The sequence below is a fragment of the Podarcis vaucheri genome, assembly GCF_965113315.1.
Source record: "Podarcis vaucheri genome assembly, chromosome: 6".
Taxonomy (NCBI): Eukaryota; Metazoa; Chordata; class Lepidosauria; order Squamata; family Lacertidae; genus Podarcis; species Podarcis vaucheri.
Window position 1 is genome coordinate 45,038,293 of NC_138764.1, and position 21,730 is coordinate 45,060,022.

Below are 21,730 nucleotides of genomic sequence, written 5' to 3' on the forward strand. Positions count from 1 at the left end.
GGTTGGAGTTGTTGTTTTTTGCTCCACTTGCAGCATGACTATATAAGATTGCTATATAAACTTCAGATAGCTGATAATAAAAATAATCCATAATAAATAAAACCACTCCACAGTGATACTGCTTCATTTCTTTAATCTTTTGTAACATTTGTATCAATGGTGAATTTTGTGCAGGGCTGGCAGTGCAATCTGTGTATGGCAGATCATGGGACAAAGTTCAATTGATTCTTTGGGGTTCTTGTTTTTCTTTTGGAAATAAGACATTCCATGGTGATTGGAAAGACAGCTGTTCACAGTGATTGTACATTTTGTTGCACAAAGCTAAAAAGAAAGCCTACACATTGCCAATAAAACAAAAGAAAACCACCTTTGTGCAGAGGATCTCCTGAGAAAGGAAGAGTAATCTTTTTCAAGGGTTTACTCCCATTGCTGTTTTTGTACAGCCACATCTTACAATTCCTGCTAAACCAAAAGGCAGTATATACTAAGTAAGTCCATTGCACGAATGATAAAGGTAACAGGTGACATTAAAAAGACAATGTATATCAGCATACACATAGTGTAAACTTTTAAAAAATATCACATCTATCCTTTTATAGGGCTTTTAAATACAGTGTTAGCTAGCATTTTTAGGGATAAACTTGATAACAGCAAGTAAAACTAGCTAATTCCAATTGACAGCTGCCAGTCACTCCATGAAACCTTCATGTGTTACATTTATGTGATGACTGTGGGGCCGGTGCGGCCTGTTCTCTCATGAAGCTGTGAAAGTTTCAGTGCAATGGAGATGAGGGGAGCCAACATGACCTGCAATGAAGGGAAAGAGGCAAAAATTAGGGAAATAAATCAAAATCCTGGAAACAGTGCAGCGTTTATTATTTCATAATATTCAGAAGCACTGCAAAGACGGATAAAGCTAGAGATCTAAAAACCTTCATTCAGTGGCAGACTTTGGGAGTTCAAATTTCAGTGGCACCCTGTGCAATGCAACGCCAAAATCTGGGGGGGCCCTTCCTGCCTCTCACCTTCCATTCTACATCATTGTTGTGGCATCCGCTGTGGCACCTCCTCGACTCAGCACCCTAAATCTGCCTCTGCTTCATGGCTATAATCATCCTATGCAGTGCAGACTCAATATTGGTTTTAACATTACAAAATCATGATAAGCACAGTTTTCACTGAATGACAACTTTCTAGCACTCATAGTCACACATTTAATAAGCTTTGGTACTTTGTATGCCTCATTATGACCCCTTTGTTCAGAAATATGCTAATATATATTAGCATCCCTGTTTCTTACTTTTCTGACCAGGACAGTCTATGCTTCCTTTTTTCGCCTCCCACAGTCTTCGCTACAAATAAATCAAAAATTGAGCACATTTATGAAAATCTGTATCAGTTAGTCTAATGATGAGAATCTAAGCACCCCCACCCAAGGAAAGGAGTCTCAAGGACAGATGGAACAGAATGAGGTCCTGAAGCCTACCTGTGGATCTTCATATATTTTTGGTGCATCCTTTTCATAGCTATCAATATACAGTCGCACAGTTGCTCCAGCACTTCCTGTACCACTTAGTCTGAAGATGATGCGAGAACCATCAGCAAAGATCAGCCTCAAACCCTAGCAAGAGAAAAACACACAACAACCGTTTTCCTGGAAGGCCACTCCTTTCAGATTGCAGAGATACAAAAAAGTGTGTATGCGTTTAGAAAACCACATCCGACAGCTGGTGAACTATCCTCTTTGGTGATCCTTGATATATTGCTGTTTGGGGGACAAGAGTCCCAAATATTATTTTTTGCTGAACAGAGCGACACATGCTAAAAAAGATGCATAAAATAAATAATATTATGTATGTCATTAATAATAATAATAATAATAATAATAATAATAATAATAATAATATCTTTATTGTCATTGCCCCCTCTCAGGGACAACAAAGTTATATCTCTTGTAGTTCCTTTGTCCGTTAATTATTATCCAGCTAAATGAACTACTTAGTTATGTTTATAGGAAAACTCAGGAAAGGCAGACACCACACAAAATAGCACTGGACAAGAAAAGGGCAAAGAAACATTTTTTAAAAGAGCTTCTAGAGGGGCTAATGTAAAGGCTGAGGCCAGTGAAACCAGGATAGGCAAATTATTTCCAAGTGAGCTTAACTGCACCCAAGCAGGACAGATGACTTCATAGTTCCTAGAGAAGCAACCCATTTTACTATTGTTCATTGAAACAGACAAGCATTGTGTCACTTTAGCTCTGAAGTATATTTGCCTTCAATATGAGAGATGCTCATATTGAATCCTAGAATCATACAATTGTTGAGTTGGAAGGGTCCCCAAGGGTCATCTTGTCCAACCCTCTGCAATGCAGGAATCTCAATATGCAGTTCCCCATCCAATTTAAAACCAGACCAGACCCTGCTTTGCTTTGCAAATGTGCTAGCAGTTTTATTGCTGCACCACTAGGAGGATATGGCACTCTTTTTGCACAGTCTGCAACAACTATTTAGATCAGGCTTCCTCAACCTTGGCCCTCCCGATGTTTTGAGACTACAATTCCCATCATCCATGACCACTGGTCCTACTAGCTAGGGATCATGGGAGTTGTAGGCCAAAAAGATCTGGAGGGCCGAGGTTGAGGAAGCCTGATTTAGATGATCAAGAGTCCAAAAGAAATGTTCTCTTGCTTTTCCAGATCAAGTCAAAAGGACCTCAGGAGATGGAGGGCAACATAAGAGGCATTCATTCTTATGACATTTTCCAATAGAAATTGTGATTATAAGGCTAAAATTGTGCGAGTTATTGTTTAGCATAATAGCTCCTTGTAGCCATGGGAAGAACAAAGAAGTCTGATATGGCTTCTATGCTTCCCACAGGTGACCAGGCATGGTCTTACCATTACAAAATGGAACAAAATACAAAATTATTATTTTTTCTCAAGTAAGCTGTGTGCATGTCTAAGGGTATCATTATAAATTGGTTTATAAGGCAAAGCATATCTTTCTAGGAATTTAAATCTACGAGTCCATCTTTATTCTACCTGGTTCCTTGAGATGCTTCCATCCACAGGATCACTGTACTCAAAATTATCAGCTTTCTCCACAGTGTAAGATTTGTCCCCTGCTGATAACTTCTTCCCCACAAAAGAACGGTCAAAGAACATCGTCTCTAGATCCTTCATCATCTTGTTGGCACCATCAGCATCCACTTCTTCATAGTCATACCTAGAAGTAATGAGGGAGACTTTAATGAGACAGAGGGGCAAATATGACCAGTAACCACCAACATCCCGACATGCCTTTTCATGTTTAGCTTTTTATACAGTCTCTGCTGGGTGCTTTACTAGTAAACCTTGCGCTGGATTAAAAATAAGGGGCAGTAGGGAGAGCTCTCTTCTTTGGTTCCTACTCAACCACCCCAGCTCCTGAATCTGTAAAATGGCTTTTTTGGTCCCCCTTCCCCCGTGCCACATTCAAACAGGCTGTTTGATCGATATTTTAACATTTGGTGTAGAATTTGATTCTCCAAATTTGCACATCAGTTCCTTTCATGGAATATGGGGCTATGGGAGTTTTACTCATTCCAGCTAACCACATATAAAATGTGTGGCACTGCCATGACACAATTCTTACGTGAAATTTGCTAATCCTCACCTTGTGAAGAAGTTCCGCCCATATTTTTGCCAGTGGTCTTTCAGGATCTCTTCCACACTCTGTTTACGGACAGCGATGATTGACAGCCATGCCAAGACTGCCCAGAGTCCATCTTTTTCACGGATATGGTCAGACCCTGAAACACACACAAATCAGACAAATGGAAGAGCAGAACAACCAGAGAAAAACTTGGGTTAACCATAGTGGAATAAAACGATGCCTAATGTGCAACTCAAAAAACTTGCACCTTGCACAAAATACAGGTGGTTGGTAGATGGCTGCACTAAAAGCATAATAAAGAATAGGCAATTGATGCTTCACTAACTGAGAAACATATGTGTGCTATGATCAGAGGGGTGAAACAAGTATTTTGCATACTAAGACCTCTCTCCGGTAAAAATGTTTGTTATCTACTGGTTTGTACAGAAAGCATAGTCCACACTAAGTTTGGTTTATAAACTTATTATATTAAGGGCAGCATGCAAATGAATTTCCCCTTCTACAACTTCCTCTTCTTTGCTCCCCCCCCCACAATCTGTTTTACCTTTAATCCTCCTGAACAAATAAGAGGTTTCATGGAGGCTGCGGGGAAATAGAGGAAGAGTAAATTATGTTGCCCCAGTGGAAGTCCACTGCCATTGATGGGCGGCCACAATTAGATGTCACCCTAAGAGTTTAAGAAAATAAAATCACGGGGTTCAATCCATACCTCTGCTCCTGCTGGCTCTAAGCTAGATTTCTCTGCTTTATAGCACAGTGATATGCATACCTACTCAGAAATAAGCCCCACCAAGGAGAATGTGTCTTACTCTTACATAAATGTACTGGTATACGGGATTAAAGCCTTCATGCTATGTCTGATGGAAAGGTAGTTATAAAGCGTGCATACTTAGAATCATAGAGCCTCATCCTCTACCGACGGAGCTGTCTTGTAGTGTCTCTTTTTGAGTGTTGAGATACTTTTGGCTAAAGTATTTTATAATCCCCTTTTTATTAAAATATTTGTAAACAGGAATTGATTTACTGTTTATGCATTTTGTATGGTGTCTTGACTGTTATCCCCCCTCCCAAGAACCATGTTTACATTTTATAGTAGCATTTTTTTTGTTTTAAACAATTTTTCATGTTGTTTGGATGTTGCTTTTTATATTATTGTAGTCAGTTTGGTATGTTGTGGTCTTCTGTTCACAATATATAAGGCAGGGTACAAAAACTGAAATAAAGCAACTGGATATTTGAGGCTGTTTACTTACCAGTACCAAAACTCTCTTCTCCGCACAGGGACAGTTTGCTTGCGTCCATCAGATTTCCAAAGAACTTCCAACCCGTCGGCGTTTCATACAAAGCAATCTTTGTCGCTTTGGCCACCCTGCAAAAGAGGTCAAGAGAGAATCACCAATGTTTTACTATAGAGAAGAACAGCTGTTATTGGGCATTCCACTTAATAAACCAGAGGTGCAAGGCTCATTTCAGAGGTCAGCCCCTTTGGGCCATAGCTCAGTGGTAGAACTATTTTGCATGAGGAAGGTTCCAGTTCAGTCCCCAGCATCTCCAGGTAAGGGCAGGAATGTCCCCCCATTTGAAAGAGCTGCTGCCAGTCGGTGTAGACCAGAGGTCAGCAAGTTTATCTTGCCTGGGCTGGATCGGTCCTGCAGAGATCCCTTCTGGGCCAGATCGCATGCGTGAGCATGCATGCCTGCGATTTTCGGCATCTACATCTGCATCTGTGCATGCAGAGACGTGATTTTTGGTGCTGCAGAAGCGAGTCCCTGCGCTGCACTGTGCCAGTTTAGCACAGCGTGCAAGTGGGTGGTTCGTGGGCCGGTCAAACGACCTCTGCGGGCTGCTTCCGGCCCATGGGCCTTAGGTTGCTGACCCTTGGTGTAGACAATACTGAGCTAGATGGAGCAACGTATAAGACAGCTTCCTGAGCTTTTAAAGAGCATGCTTACCTTACTCAAGCATCAGCTAGGAATGGATGAGCTGGAAGTCATCAGATTCCAACATTTTAGACAAAGGGGGCCTTGAGAGCAAGGTCAGGTCCCAAAGGTCCAATGCAACTTGATCTGTGTGCTGAAAGGGGCTCTTTGGATTTGGTTTCCTTAAATAAAAGCCCCTCATGCTTCATGACAACGCACTTTTAAAATGGGAGAAGAGTCCCAAAAGTAGCTTGCCTGGCAGATTTGTTGTTTATATAATAATATAGTAACAACAACCAGAACCTTACTAGGCATGTGTAGTATCTTGAATCCAAGCCAATACTGTTTGCAGTACATAACAACAATTAAAAATACACTAAAAAACCCCAACACTTTCCTGTGTGTTCAAAATTTTTATCTTCCCCCTTAGCTAACAGACTGATCACTGAACTGACACATACAATAAAACCAATTAAAAACTGTTAAAAAACAAATCCATTTAATAGATGCTGTAATAAAAATCTAGCCAACACTTAAGAACCACTATTTTAAAAGAACAGGCATCAGTTAAGAAAATACCATCTTAAAGAGGAATTAGGGATGCTATAAATCTGTTAATTTGGTTTCAAGTCCCATGACTCCAAAGGAACCTTCAGTTCATGCGACCAGTTCCGTCTGCACACAGATCATCCTCACTCCTGTTATTATATCGTTCAATCCCTACAAACATTCCCAAAGCACACACAGGAAAAGACATTTCATAGTTGTGGAGAAGAGTGAGTTTTCAACATGAGTAGTTTATCAATCAAGCCACATCAACTGAAATTCTCTCTTGTACACAGCTATTAAAGGTGTCAGAGCCCTGTTCTCTTTTGCATCTGTCCACCCTAATAGGATACAATGTGAGAGTGTAAAACATATTCATTCCTAGTCATGGTTCACCCATAATTTACATAAACCATCCTTGATAGTCAACTGACAGAAAGGAGGAGCCATCTGAAGCAAATGAATCAAGCAGAAGGCCTTCCACATGTAGAATCTTACCTGTCAATTGCTCCACTTGTTGGCATGCTCCGGGCAAATCCTCGAACACCCGTCTGCTGAAAGTAAGGAATACTGAAGATATTTGCAGCGATAACAGCAACAGAGTCTGAGGGATTAACAAAGAATCCATGTTTTCCAAGTATCATGTTGCGATCCTAATGAAGACAGTAAAATAAAAATAATAGTGGCGACAGATTGTTACCACGTTGATACAAATGGCTGGAAGAAAAAAATCAAAAGTGTACTCTGCATAAACTCTGAGAGTAAGATCAAGTTGAAGACAGATTGACAATATAATCCAGGATTTCAAGAGAGAGAAGGCGGCAAGTGAACAGCGCCTCGGAACCTGTCCTGGCTGGACTGTCCCTTCCCACCTCCAGGCCCCCAGCTGTCCTGTGGGAAGGACTCTATAAACATTAATATTGTAGTTTTTAAAATGTGCATTTTGATGTTACTTGCATAACATGAGTGGGATGTTTATGCTCAGTTTAGCACCATGTTCACCTGGCACTCTCCAGATATTATGCAGGAAGATTGCCATTATAGAGCTTTGCTCAAAAAATAAATACAAATTACAACCCTCTAGCTTATAATTATTCTATAAGCAGCATACAGTCCTGAGCAAGTTCCCCTTACAACTCCAGAACATAGCAATTAATTCATCCTAGATTTCAATATACCGTATTTTTCGCTCTATAAAACGCACTTTTCCCCTCCTAAAAAGTAAGGGGAAATGTGTGTGTGTCTTATGGAGCGAATGCAGGCGGGAGGCTTTGCTCAGCGCTCCCTTTAAAGAGCTGCGTGGAGTGTGTGTGCGGCTCCGCACGCTCTTTAAAGGGAGCGTGGCACTTGGGGGAGCCTTCATCCCGCTGCCCGGGATCACATAAGCCAGGACAGCAAGAGGCTATCCCAGAAGCCAGATCCCTCTTGCTGTTCTGGCTTCTGGGATTCAGAATATTTTTTTTCTTGTTTTCCTCCTCCAAAAACTAGGTGCATCTTGTGGTCTGGTGCGTCTTATAGAGCGAAAAATACGGTAAGTTGTGCCAATGATAGGTCTAGTCCAATTCTTCATGTTCCACATGTTGTCAGGAACAGTCCTCTCCTCTTTGAGAGAACCAGGAGGAAAATAGCTCCACATACCCCATCTCCATCAAAGGCTGCTCCAAAATCATATTCTCCCGTCTTCATGGTCTGGACCAGATCAGCAGCATAGGTTAAGTTGGGATCAGGATGGTGACCACCAAAGTCCTCGAGGGGTACGCAGTTCACAGCAGAATTTGCTGCTGCTCCAAGTTCTTCACAGAGGATCTTTTTTACATACGGGCCGACAACTGATTTAGCAATGAATGGACAGATAAAACAGAAACACGTGTAAATTACTGGCAATCAAAAGTTTATTGTATTCTTTTAAAGATTTTGCTATAAAATGCATGTGGTTAAGGAATGGTTGACTGCTCATACACATTAAACACTTCACACAAGTGTTTCAACAAGATTTAATATGCACAAAATTGTTTGGGTACATGAAGTTCAAGAGCAGCACTGGAGCAAGACATTTTGCTGCCTGAGGCAAGATGCCGTTCTCCCCTTCTACAAACAGAGGCCAACCAAACTAGAATTTTCCTTGAACACTAAGCAATGGAACATCTTCTTTCATTGCACCTGACAGCAGCTAACTCTGAGGGTGCAAGGCAGACACACAACTCCATTCACTCTGTTTGGATTTGATATCCCGCCTTTCACTCCCCTTCAGGAGTCTCAAAGCGGCTAACAATCTCCTTTCCCTTCCTCCCCCACAACAAACACTCTGTGAGGTGAGTGGGGCTGAGAGACTTCAGAGAAGTGTGACTGGCCCAAGGTCACCCAGCAGCTGCATGTGGAGGAGCGGAGACTCGAACCCAGTTTCCCAGATTACGTGACTACCGCTCTTAACCACTACACTACACTGGCTCCTCAATACCTGTGACCCTCAATACCTGTCTCACTGCCTAATGGTAGTGGCAGCCCTGTTCAGGAGAACTTCACCTCAAGCTCATGGAACAAAGAAGAGGAAGGTGGAAAACTTGACAGTATTGTAACACAAGGCCTTTTTTAAATGGCTTCCTCAAGCTAGTGATGGTGCTTGGAAAAAACCAGTCTCTCTTCGTCTCCTTATCAGAATATGAAATATATCTTCAAGCAGTTTTAGAGTAGAACATTTGTACTTTTTCAGTGGAAGTGTCCCTATTTAATCTTTCTTACCTCCATGCATAGCATCTATCCGAATCTTTAGATGGTTTTGACCTGAGAGTAGTTCTTTCAGTGCACTAAAATCAAAAATATTCCTTAGCATATTAGCATAAGCTTCTACTGAGTCCACAATTTCAACTGAAAAATAAAACAGAACAACCCACAATTATTTGAAGAACCTGATGATATAAAAGATACTACTAATTCAATACAAGTAGATACTTTGATGATCGTTTGGCAACAGTAATAGGGGAAACGCCCATGAGATGTGCTTACTGTATACAAATATGGAACATCGCCACTTTGAGGGAAGAGTACAAAAGATGCGCAACTTCAGGAAACAATTCTCATCTTTCCAAACTTGTATGTGCTAATATAACCCCAATGGAAAATAGTGTTTGAGATTTACAACTTGGTCCTTTGTGAAACTGCCCAACATTTTTGTGTACAAACCCACTAGCACAATGCCCCGTGGCAATAGTTCACAATTACCAAATTGTAAAAGTGGGATATGGACATAAGAGGCAAACTTTGTTAGATCAATTGGTAGTTCAAAATGGAACTAAACAAGTTAGCGTTTTACAAAACCAAAAACATAGATGTATGTGTCTTTGTTGCCTGGGCTGATCACATGTCCTCTCATCAGGAGAATATGGGCTGGATCCAGAATTTAGTCATGATTATTTGTAAGTCTACTCTAAGCAAGGAAATGAAGTTAAGTCAAGCATGTCTGAACCCAGTCCAATTAATGTTTCCTTTTGAGGCTTTCAGAGTTGAAACAATACTATAATATTTAAATTGCTAGCTATTGCAAGTGAGAACCTTCATTAATAAGAGGAGAAAATGGATTTTACTTGCCTGTAAATGGTTTAAACTTATTCTCCAAGTCAAACTGCTGCTTTCCAATGGTACTGAGGTCTACATTTAGATCTGGACATATAGCATACTCTTCAATAGTCTTGCTAATTTGGAAAATTTTATCAGTAATTCCTTCGGGAGCAGGCCCTAGGGAGAAAACAGATTTTTATGGCAGACCACAAAAGATATGCTCAGATATGCTCTCAGAGTCAGAGATAGAAGAGTGTGCCTCTGGAGATAATGATAAAAGGAGGTAGATTTAATGTATGTGCTCAGAACATTAACCCAAAACTGTTTGCATAATTCCCAGCACATCAGTGGTAAAAGAAAGCTACAACGTCCTACGATACAAAAGGTGTGTGTGTGTGTGTGTGTGTGTGTGTAGACACACACAAAGGGAGTTTTATATTTAAATGGACATGTCATTCCTGTCTTCATATGAAATGAGTATGTATTGGCAGTGTAGATCATAGAAGAAACAACACCTTAAATGGAGTTATATTATCATTGTTTTTCTTTAAGGAAAACCTTGTTTGCTTTTTAACCCAAGCAAGACGTGTCTGGGTAAAAAAGTAGTAAATGCAGCATTATCTTAAAACAAGGGTAGCCAATGTGGTACCAATGATTACAACTCCCATCATCCCTAACTATTATCCATGCTTGCAGGGACTGATGGGAGTTGTAGTCCAACAACCTCTGGAGGGCACCTCATTGGCTATCCTTGCCTCAGAACATGCATTGCTGTGGCACTGCTGAAACTAAGTGTAGCATTCTAACTGCACTGCTAAATTACTACAATTCCTTCCTGGTTTCCCCTTCAAACTCCCTCCCTCTCCCTTTTCCTCAACTTCTGCTCTACCCTGAAGCAGCCCACCCAATGGATTTAACAACAGTCAAGAGGGAGGCGATCACAGGTGATGAGTGGGATTGGCAGTCAGAAGTACTCACCTCCATTTGAAGTATTGAATTTAATTCCAAAATCCCCATTAGGTCCACCAGGGTTGTGGCTTGCTGTCAGAATGATGCCGCCAATTGCTTTTATTTTTCTAATAATGCAGGACACAGCTGGGGTAGAAAGGATTCCATTCTGTCCAATTACTAAATGGCCAATCTGAAAGAACAATTCAAGGGAAGGGGAAATAGCAGTGCATTAGAGACATACGGCTTGTGAACATTAAAAAAAAAAGGTTGCTATGCATCAGGGTAGTGAACATAGTGCCCTGCAAAAGTAGGACTGTAGTTCCCATCCTTGATGGGAGTTGGAGTCCAACAACATCTGCAGAGCATGATGCTGGCTAACTCTATATGAGCAAATCCTTTCAAAGTTTCTTAGAAATACTGTGCTGCTTTTTTTTTAAAGGCAGTTTTCCATGCACTAAGTGGAGTGCAGCAAGTTTGTTTTGAGCTCTAATATTCCACCGTAACTTTTTTAAGATAGGTTTTAGTTATATGCAAGTTAAGATTATAAAAAATAAATACTTACAAATAATCAAAAAGAAAAAGAAAAAATTCTCCATAACTTATGACTTTGTTCTTACTTAACTCATATATATTTGTAGGGTCACATTCTATGTATTTGAAATGCCAAAAGACTTCTGATCACTTCTAGGTAGCCTCCATTGCATTACTGCATGTATTTAGGGCTTATCCACACCTCCTCTTGTCCTGGTGCTTTCCCTGGGGAAGGAAACTGCTCTTTAGCACTCAACTGAGCAAACAACTGGGTTTTCTGCAGATTGCAGTTTGTTCCTATTTAGAGCTAAAGAATGCATTTTCACTGGGAAAGGAGCGGCCAAGGGGAAAACCACTTGAGGTGGTGCTTTCAAGGCAAGCAGAAGTGTGGACAAGCACTGAGCATATCTTCGGTGTTTCTGTGCTGCTTAAAGGAAGTGAAATGTAGCAATTCTCACTGTATTTCATTTCTATTAAATATTCTCCAACAGAAACTTTACTGTACCTGTTTCTCTTTTGCAACCAGTGGTTTTTCCCTTATAAAGTAAACTATACAGCTAAGTTTTGGTTTTCACTAATATATACATATTAGTGAAAACCAAAACATATTCCTTGGACTAGATAATCTATGAGTCTATGATTGTAATTCAGTATGGTTCATCAAGATGCCTCTCACTACCAATGAAGCCAAAGAGCCATTGTACTTTCTTACACTAAATATTAATAAAATATGAGTTTGATCCAATCTTGCTCTTCCACAGACAGAACTCCAACTAGTTATGGGAAGGATTGCAATCCAGTGAGGGTCTCCGCTGGAGGGATGCAAGTCATGTGCATGGATTCCCCTTATGCAACCCCTCCCACAGTTCAGGAGGATCACCCAACTCTATAGCAGATTTTCAGGAGAGAAAGGAAGAATTCGTGGAAATTACCCCCAATACATACACACCTTTTCTCCAGGGGAAAGGTTTTGTGCATGGAACTTGTTCCCTGCAAGTCTTTATTCAACCCTTTGTATGTTCGCAAACATCTGCCGCCTTATCAAGACCTTGACCCATATGAAATCTTTGACCCATTTTCTCCCTGCCTCTGACACTCAAAAGTATGTAAAAGAGGAAAGAGAAGGCGTCTGCACCAGCCATGGGGACTTACAATGCTGGCTCCAGAGAACATCTGCCACAGATTCTTACCCAAGCATCCTGGGTCAGAGTCAGAAATCCTGAAGAGTGGAGGCATGTTATCTACCCAAGATTGTCCAATGGTTTAGCAATGCATGTAAAAGCATGGAACGAAAACTATGAATCTCATAAAGAGGAATCAGTCAGGAGGGCTTGGGAGCAAGTGACAATAGTCATGTTAATAATAGCATTAAAGAAGCAGGGGGGTTATAAAGAAAGACTGAAGAAATGGAGGTCAGTTGCGTAATATATAAGCAAGGAATTTTGAACAGCTGGGGATGGGGCAGATCAACTGCATATGGAATGGTGTAAGTATACAACTTTAGCCTCCTCTAAAAGTTATGTTATTTAATATTTGTTAATTCTTTATCTTCTATTTAAGACATCTGTATATGACTTATTTTAAATAATTGGAATCAATAGGAAATGCACTGGTAACATGAAAATAAATGCTGCTATATATAAATATATTGTAAGAATGAATTGTTTTAAATATTGTTCACACAGAAAGTGGGCTGAAGGCTCAGCAGCTTTTACTGATGCCATGCACATTTGAGGCAACCTTTTGGATCACGCCCCAATTCTGCTGTTAATGACCTATCGTTAACATACCTAGGGAATACCATGAACATGCCATCAATAGTAGTTAGCTATTTCGAGCTATATCACTAACCTGGTTTAAGGATTAGGTACTAACTCTGACCCCTTTTCAAAACTAACAGGATCATTTTTTATCTTTTAACACAGAACAATGCAACTGATCTCATCAATAAACACACTTCCTCAAGCCTGGCAACATTCTGATGTTTTCTACCTGCTTTTAAGATAAATAGGGCTGGTACTTTTCTCTTAGGTATTTTGGTGCTTTCCTATTAAGAGCGAAGAAGAGCTTTGTGTCTCTCTTCTGACCCCTTGGGGTGAGAGCAATGTGAACTTCGACTTAGCTGGCCATATTCAGGAGCAGTAAGTATACTGATAGCTTGTTGTGACTCTTGTGTAAGTTCATAGGAACTTGCTCAATTAGGATGCGACTGAGAGGGAGGGAGAACGGGAGAGGGCGGAAATTGGTGTAAGTTACAACTCAAACATTACATGCACTTTTCAATCTCATTTCCTGCAGCTATCCAAACAGCTCATTTGTACACCCCAAAGGTAAAGAATGTCCCTTAGCAGAACATAACCATGAAATCATCCATATACTCTCTCTCTCTCTCTCTCTCTCTCTACACAAGAGTTCTCTGTAGATCAAGGAAAAATGTTTAAGCAAAACGTATTTCATCTGCTGCATTTCCTAAAGTGGAAAATAAATTGATTATTTGAAATACCAATTCAAAATAAATCCATTTATATAACCTGGATGGATTCTGTCATTTTAAATTGCATTGTGTTACCTATGTTCTTAATCAAATTCATGTCAGAGTACATCTCCATTTTTCTTTTCACATGGCTGGCTCTTGGGCCCTTAAATAGTAAAGATCAGATTCCCCAGTCAAGCTACTTGCTGTCTGTAGTACCATTTTCTTCTTTAGAACATCTATATGACAGGAAGGAAACCGGAACGACACATCAGCAGTCTAAATGTGGCTTCTACGGCCCTGTAAACCATCCTATAATTACAAGTCCAATTATAGATATCACTGCCTAGGCATGCCAAGTCAGGGAGCTACTAACGTATTAACTTCCCTTAATTAAATTAAATCATCATGTAAAAAATGGAAAATACATTACTTAACTGGCCAACCATTTACAGTAGTGTAGTCCCATAGGAGCCAGTGAAAAATAACCAGCATAAAAGGTAATGAATCACTTCTCAAGTATTTGTAGTCTTATTTGGAAATCCTTTGGATTCATCATTCCTAAAGAGGTAATTGTACCTGCCTCTATCACCTACCACTGCTCACACCTAAGAAGTGATATGTTTATCTCATAAGAAGTTTCTAATAGCAGGTGTCCTTGGAAGCATATTTCATTTAACTCCCACAACTACTGATGAATGAAGGTCATAAATATATTACCAGATGTTGAAAAATATTTCACAGAAGTAAAAATATTTAATAAAATTGTATTTAATGTATGACACACACAAATAAATAATGTGAGGTGATCCTGGTCTTAAATTCCATGACCTAAAACACTGGTAAACTAAGAGCTTTCTAGAACTAAAGCCACAACTGTAGCAGCTGTGTACAAAATTACTTGCACAAAATAACCAGTTTCAACAGACTTTAAACAAGTGTGCTATGAACTAAATTGCAGTCTAATTATCATTTGGATTAAAAAGTCCTGTTTCTTTGTTTCTTTGTTCTGTTATAGTAATTTTTGGCAGGGCTCTTTTTCAGCCAGAATTCAGTTACGGCGTCTCTCAGGTGGTCACCACTGCCATTATAAGAGAACAAGGGAGGTGTTCCCGGTGAGTGCCGGGACTTCTAAAACAGCACTGATTTTTGGTGAGATGGAAAAGTAACCCTTAAAAAAAATGTATCATGCTTTTTCAGTTGGAAGATACCGTATATAGGATTTTAGCCAATACTAGTCCGACTCAGAGGAGGCCATTGGAGTTCATAGACATGACTAACTTAGGTTCATTACTTTCATTGGGTCTACTCTGAGTAGAACCTAGTTGGATACAACCCTGCAGGAGAAGTCAACATAACACTCTTCCAGTCGCAAGCATTTCAGTTCACCTGATGAAACGACTCCCCTCCGCCACCTCTCCTCTCCTTCTCCCACATGCTGTTCCGGTGGTTCTCCAGACCAGCTGATAATTGGGGCTGACTAGGGGTCCCATTGCACTAGTGGGCCTTGTTGCCCTGGCTCCTGCAAGCACACCTACTTAATTGAATCCAGTCCATAATGGCCAGTGTGTGTAGGTCAAGATAATTGGATCTGGGCTACTTTACTGAGCTCAAGAAAGTTAACACCCCTAGTAGCCAATACCCTGAAGGAAAGACTAATAGTAAGCAGAAAGGGGCCCAAATGAACAGAGCAGTGGCAAAAGTGTAGAAGAACTGGCATGACAGTGATGGAGTAGAGGGCGGAGGGGGAGAGCTCTTCAATCTTGAAGAATAAATCCCACAAGTACAAGACATTCTAAAATTTGCTGAGAATTGGTGCCAAAGACAACTGTAGCACAACAGAGCAGAAAGGCCAAGTGTGGTTAAGTGAGGGAGGGGACTTGTTTGTATCATCCAATGGCTACTGCACAATCTTTGTACAGCAAGCATATCCCCACTCAGCTGCACAGAAGCATGGGATGTGGTGAAATAAACTGTACAAATTGCTGCATCAGCACAGGACAGTTCTCCACTAAACAAATTCCTGCCGTGGCAAACAGAATTAAGTACTGCTTCACACGTGAGTTTCCTACAGTCCTATGGTCACTTTAAGGCTTGCTACAGAAGGTCTTAGATGACTGACATGCTCCCACGCTGAATAGCTTCATGTTACAATTTTACAGTAACTCATTTCTGTTCCATTTATTCTCTTGACCTATTTGGCCTTTGTAAATCAGTGCAGACTTGAGTGCACTTTAGTTCACTGGGTTAGATCTTCACCATGCTTGGAGTAGAACGCAGTAATTCCCATTTATTTCAATGGAGCTACTGAAAGCATGGCTAAATCTTGATCCAATCCATTGACTTTAACATGATTAAAACACACACACAAGCTGTTCACTGTAAACACATCCTATGCCCCTTTTAAAATGTGTTTTTTTTTGGGGGGGTGTTATTTGGTTGTTGTTTTTATTTTGATTATGTATTTTGTGGTTTTATATTCTGATTTTATTCTGTGAACTGCCCTAAGACCTGTGGGCATAGGGTGGTATATAAATTCAATGAAATGAAAGGAAAGGAAAGGAAATAAATGCTCACAGCCTGTGGGTCTAAATTGTGGGAAGGAAACAACACACTTTCATCACTTATTTACTTTCCTAAACATTTTGTGAATCAAAGGTGTGGGAGAGAGGGACAGCTGCAATTATTCAGTTTCTAACCATGGTTCCTCCATACTGCTGAAAACTTAAGAGAGCCTGTTCCTGCCCACCAACCTCTTTGGAAGCATAACAATCCTAAGAAGAGCCAGCTGGGTCAGAACCATGGCCCATCCTGTGGCCAACTAAATGCCTATAGGAAGCCCACAAGCATTGTATCGTGGAAGCTTATGACCTGCTAAGATGTTGCCTTTAAGAACCACCCTTGGTAATAAATTGCCCTAATCTAAGATATCATTTGGACAACAATGTAAAGTTCATTTCCCTGATTTTGAGCATATACCCCCAAAATATTTTATTTGGGTTATCCCTTCACACATCACATTGTTATACAGTACAGCATTCACTGCCACAAGACACAGTGACTGGTGCCAATCTAGACAGTTTTTAAAAAAGGGATTAGACACATTCATGAAGGATAAGACTATCAATGGCTACCAGGAATGATTGATGTAGATTGCCTCCTGGATCATGCCTCTGAATACCAGTTGCTAGGAAATGACAGCAGGAGAGGACGGTTCCTCTTGCTCTGTTTGCAGGCTTCCCAGAGGAATCTGGTTGGCCATTGTAAGAACAGAATGTTGACTAGATATACCTTTGGAATGATCTTTCTACAATATACATACTCAGCCCCCCCCCCCAAGTTTACGTACATGTGGTTTAATAAGCAGTTGCAATTGCCTGTCCCTGAGAACTCTGAAGCCAAAAGTGCCTCCATTAAAATGCAGCATTATATGAGAACCACCTACACCCTCTTAGGCCTTGGGAGGGGGCACAGAAGCCTGAGGCTCCCTGGGGCTTGTTCTCATCATGCTAAACTATGCTTGTGTATGATATCCAGACATAACCATTGTCTTCTCCATGCCCTTATGAATTACTTGATATCAAATTCTGGCGAAAAACTATTAATTTTAAAACTGATTTAAGCACCAATGTCAGTTTTCAGACATTCGTGTATAGAAAACCTCCATTGGCTAGAATGCATATTGATTTCTCTTTTGCGTTAACAATATTCACATGTACACGCCAGAGGTTCAAATACAATTTTAACATTATCCTTCCAAACTTTCCCAATCAAATCAAACAAATGATTTAATTGCCCTACACCAAATCAGTGTTCGAAACTCCCATTGTTCTAGGCGCATTTTGTGACAGGGAATTTCATTAATGTGAGCAGTTTCTGAGCTCTGGGCACAGTACTGCGCTTAAGATTTCAGATTAAAACTGCAGAGTGGAAGGAAAGGAGGACCCTTTTCTGCCTCCCCACTTCTGGCTACTCTCCGAGGACTGGAGAAGAGATCCTCCTAAGAATATTAGGGGGTGGGGGTGGGCAGAGGAAGGAGTAGATCATGCAAAAAGTGAACATAATATTTTAGCTGCAGTTCATTCATTTTCAGCTTTGTATTCTTGTTATAAATAAAGCGTGCCTAGACATTGTGTTGTTGCGCCCATAACCCAGGTTTAAGGTGCCATTTAGCTCCTAGCTTTCGTATCTCAGTTTCTAACACTGTACCAAATGATAGAAATAATTCCTAACATAAGGATTTAACCAGAATGGAGGCTGATTCTGCATCGCTCTAACTTATCCAACAGCATGCTTTTATAGCAATTCTCATAACACAGCTATTTATATCCATTGAGAAACTGAAAACATGCTTTGTCGATTCATCTACTGAGTAGCTCAGATGGAGAATGACAGAGCTTTGGCTACTCTAAGCAGGGAAGAGGAGGGGAACGATGACACAAAATCCTTCTCTCAAGCAATCATACACTTCTAACTATACTATACTGCAGTATTTGCACATGTTAATCTAACACTGAAATCCACCCAAGAGCCAACCATTTGTTGTTGACAACACGGAAACAATAGGAAATATTTCTACGTTTCCATCAAAACCCAACTTTTCAAAGCTAGACTACAAAACAACATAAATTTATAGTTTCCAAGACTGCTAAGGCAACCCCCACCCCCACATCCCACCAATCACCATATCTGACCCTAAGTAGTCAATCAGTAGCATCCAGATAAAAATGTGTTATTGTTGCATTACAAAATGTTGAGAACTTTTAACACGTAAAGAGTCAGCACATCAGAGAGCTGTTAGGTATTAGAGATGCAATCACATTTACAATATACCAACCCCATTGGCAGCAGCCATCTGAACTATCAGTGTTATTGCAAGCTTATTAAAATATCTCCCATCTCCTCCAACTACCATAGTAGATCCTTGTCGATCTCTTAGGTCTATGGAGAAAAATATACTCTGGATAAAATTGTGCAGGTAGTTTAGGTTGGTCTGAAAAACATATGTCTTCTTCCGTAATCCACTAGTTCCTGGTTTCTGGTCATAGTAAGGTGCTGTTGGCAAAGTCAGGATTGGCAATGGACTGTCTTCCATGATCCTTTTTCATATAAATGCATTAAAAAATAAAGATAGAAAAATACAACAACAGTGAAAAAATGTATTTGAATCAGCCTTGATACTGGTAATAGCAGATCTCTTGGTTAGAGGTTCAGTTAAGTAGCTCTGTACCCTAAAATAGCTCCTTGAACCTTCTGCTGAATGTGGTTTCTGTAACTGAAGAACTTTTCTTGCACTTGCTCTGAAAGATCACTGTCAGAGAGAATACATCCAATTCCACACTGCAATCCCTGAGGAAAAATGGATGTTGTAGAAGTCTTTAAAGCCTTTTGATCACGACAGCGGCAGGGCTCTGAGCTGGTTGTCACTGCAAGCGGGATTTAAACGCAATGAAATCTGTATGACATTCTTTTTTGGGTAGAGGAGATGGGGAGAGAAAGCTGTTTAGTAGGTCAGCTCCTCAGTCAGAAGCATTGATTGATTTGTCACCAGGCTGAGCTCTCCAAACCAATGCAAAGCTAGAATTGTTTCAGCCAGATAAGCAGGTTTATAAATTGACTGCCTGGTTTCCAGTTGTGGATCCTACTTTAACATCATCTTCATCAAGAGGCAAGTATGTTGAGAAGGTAAGCCCTGTTAGAAGTGTGGTAATGTAGTGCGAAAGTTATTTTGTGGAGTCTAGCATGTAAAAGGTCACTCTTAAAATGGAAGTCGGGACTTCTCAGTTACCTACAGTTTCCTTAGCCCTCTGTTATTTTAATAACTAGAAAACTCTCCAGTGTCAAAAAGGATTTGCTTCATACTGTAAAAGCTGAGCTAATATAACAAACAGAAGAGTTATTGGCAATGCCAATTTTTGCACCCAATTTTCAACCTTTCCTGAAGAAAGTGCAGTATAATTGCTTTGATTTCAAACACTTCATTCCAGATACACCTAATTTTAAGCTGATCATAGCAACTTTATTAAAAATGCCATTTGCTTGTATACAATGCATATGACAATCTAAACAACCCATGTGCTTTAACATTCATACTGCAAACAATTAAAAAAAACCCCACATCTCCATTCCATAGAATAAACCTGAAACATTGATCTTAAAAGACATAAACACAATGCCTTTTAATGGGTTTTAGAGAGTTGTGTAAGGAGCTCAAAATATTTTGCAAAAGGTTTCCCCAGCCACTCTGGGCGGCTCCCAACAGAATATTAAAAATAGAACAAAAAATCAAACATTAAAAACTTCCCTAAACAGGGCTGCCTTCAGATCTCTTCTAAAAGTTGTTTATTTCCTTGACATCTGATGGGAGGGCGTTCCACAGGGCGGGTGCCACTACCGAGAAGGCCCCCTGCCTGGTAAGTCCCTGTAGCACCACAACTTCAGTCCCTAAAGTAATATTCTGAACTGCTAGGATAATTCACCTTTCATGGAGTTTATTCCTCCCATTAGGGTTGACCAGACATATGGCTCACAAGCCATGTATGACAATGGGCAGATGAAGTACAGTTTTGCAGGGGCAAAACTGGGGAAAAGGTAGAAAAGACTGAAGGAGTAGCTCCTAAACTAAAGTGCCTGGGGGAAATGGCCCCTAAATCAGCACCAACAAAGCCAGAATGAGGTGAACGAGATGGCCATAGCCAACAAATCCAACAAAACAAATCCAGAGAATACATAAATTTAAAAGTCTTACTAAAACTGAAGTCTATCCTGTTTTGCTACCAGTGGGAGGCTGCACTCTTTCATAAGTGGATTTTACCATCTTTCCATCTCCTGTTAAGATGTATGCAAATCAGTAATTATGTCTCCAGGATGGAATTGTATATATTCCCTCACTGTAGCCTCACCCTTGGGAAAATGACCAGCCCAATAGATAGCATGGAAAACATCAAGTTTTAGGTAAGGGAAGAAAGCAGTGTTTTGTTTTGTTTTTTTGTAAAACCCTGTCTGTATTGAATATTGTGGAACACATGCACACTTCAACTTTGCAGTGTGGTTAAATTCATAGGTAGAGGCTTTCCTCTTGTGGTACATACGTGCAAGTGCACGTCCCAAAGGGAAACTGTACATTCCTGACATAGAATAGGCTCTTCTTTCAGATTATTAAACAGCTAAGAATCTTGTGGCACAGATTATTAAACAGCTAAGAATCTTGTGGCCACAAAAACTCGTGCCATAATAAATTTGTCAGTTTATAAGGTGTGACCAGACACTGTTGTTTTTGCCCTTCTGGAAACTATTTCTGGTTAATGTAGGCCAGAATTCAATTACGAAACCTTTGGTATGGTTGAAGCCAAAACTTTGGAAAAAGAAGTTCCCCTACTATTTTCTATTAGCACTGGAATACTTTAAAAAAATCTTCTCTGTCACAAAGGACAGCATCAGCAATGACTGGAAGGAACAAAAGGAGAAAATCTCTGCTTCTGTGTAGAAGAAGAAATACTGTAGTTGCAACATGTGTGGGTTTTTTTTTTTTTAAAAAACCTATTTTTCTGAAGTCACACTGTTTATTAAATTCTGTCACAAGTTAACATTACTGCTGGCATTTCTGAGATTGGCTAGTCTGCATTAAACACTACTTCTGAAGTTAGGATGGCTGACAAGAAAAAGAAAGGCTAACATTAGGATCCTTAAAACAATTTCATTGCAATCCTCCAAGCCTGAAGGTGCAGAAGTGTTTATCTCACTAAAAATAATTTTCACGTCACATTGGGTTATGTATTGCATGTATATGCTAACTGTTGCAGCAATCTGCATGTGTTCATAATCTCATTATTTTCATTTTTCAATAACTTAGTTCATTCTACAGCTCTAGATTTTTTTTCTTTTTAAAAGCTTTTAGGCCTTCCAGTTCAATTCTCACAATTTTTTATTTAAAAAAGAAAGAAAAGAAAGCAAGGAATCTGGAACATATGGCCTACTGTCCTTGTTCTCCCCACCTCCTACAGACGCCCCTGATTACTGATCCGGATACAGCTTTGCTTGATTCAGCAAAGCATCCTTATTCAGCTGGTAGAATATAACTTGGCTCCCTCTGGTGGCAG

At 40.1% G+C, this 21,730-nt stretch overlaps 3 protein-coding genes across 6 annotated transcripts in view; 1 reads left to right on the top strand and 2 right to left on the bottom strand.

Annotated features, from left to right (window-relative positions):
* Nucleotides 1–116: 116 nt before the first annotated feature.
* PGM1 (phosphoglucomutase 1) overlaps nucleotides 117–21,730 on the bottom strand; it is a 29,423-nt gene continuing 7,809 nt past the window's right edge. Inside the window, exons 2-11 of the mRNA XM_082227601.1 lie at nucleotides 10,655–10,817; nucleotides 9,707–9,853; nucleotides 8,861–8,986; nucleotides 7,760–7,950; nucleotides 6,620–6,774; nucleotides 4,910–5,025; nucleotides 3,657–3,792; nucleotides 3,044–3,227; nucleotides 1,487–1,621; nucleotides 117–807 (exon numbers count right to left, since the gene is read on the bottom strand). Coding sequence (XP_082083727.1) covers nucleotides 718–807; nucleotides 1,487–1,621; nucleotides 3,044–3,227; nucleotides 3,657–3,792; nucleotides 4,910–5,025; nucleotides 6,620–6,774; nucleotides 7,760–7,950; nucleotides 8,861–8,986; nucleotides 9,707–9,853; nucleotides 10,655–10,817 — 1,443 coding nt within the window. The 3' untranslated portion in view covers nucleotides 117–717. The remainder of the gene's footprint in view (nucleotides 808–1,486; nucleotides 1,622–3,043; nucleotides 3,228–3,656; nucleotides 3,793–4,909; nucleotides 5,026–6,619; nucleotides 6,775–7,759; nucleotides 7,951–8,860; nucleotides 8,987–9,706; nucleotides 9,854–10,654; nucleotides 10,818–21,730) is intronic.
* Nucleotides 11,771–21,730, bottom strand: part of EFCAB7 (EF-hand calcium binding domain 7) — a gene marked incomplete at its 5' end in the record, with an annotated part of 57,630 nt that continues 47,670 nt past the window's right edge. The window contains one exon of one of the 3 annotated variants that reach the window (XR_014220935.1): nucleotides 11,771–13,870. The remainder of the gene's footprint in view (nucleotides 13,871–21,730) is intronic. The other 2 variants (XR_014220936.1, XR_014220937.1) reach the window with 2 other exon arrangements.
* The window catches only part of ITGB3BP (integrin subunit beta 3 binding protein), an 85,564-nt gene continuing 81,556 nt past the window's right edge, over nucleotides 17,723–21,730 (top strand). The window contains exon 1 of one of the 2 annotated variants that reach the window (XM_082227607.1): nucleotides 17,723–19,316. The gene's annotated coding sequence lies outside the window, so the exon portion shown is untranslated. The remainder of the gene's footprint in view (nucleotides 19,317–21,730) is intronic. The other variant, XM_082227610.1, reaches the window with a different exon arrangement.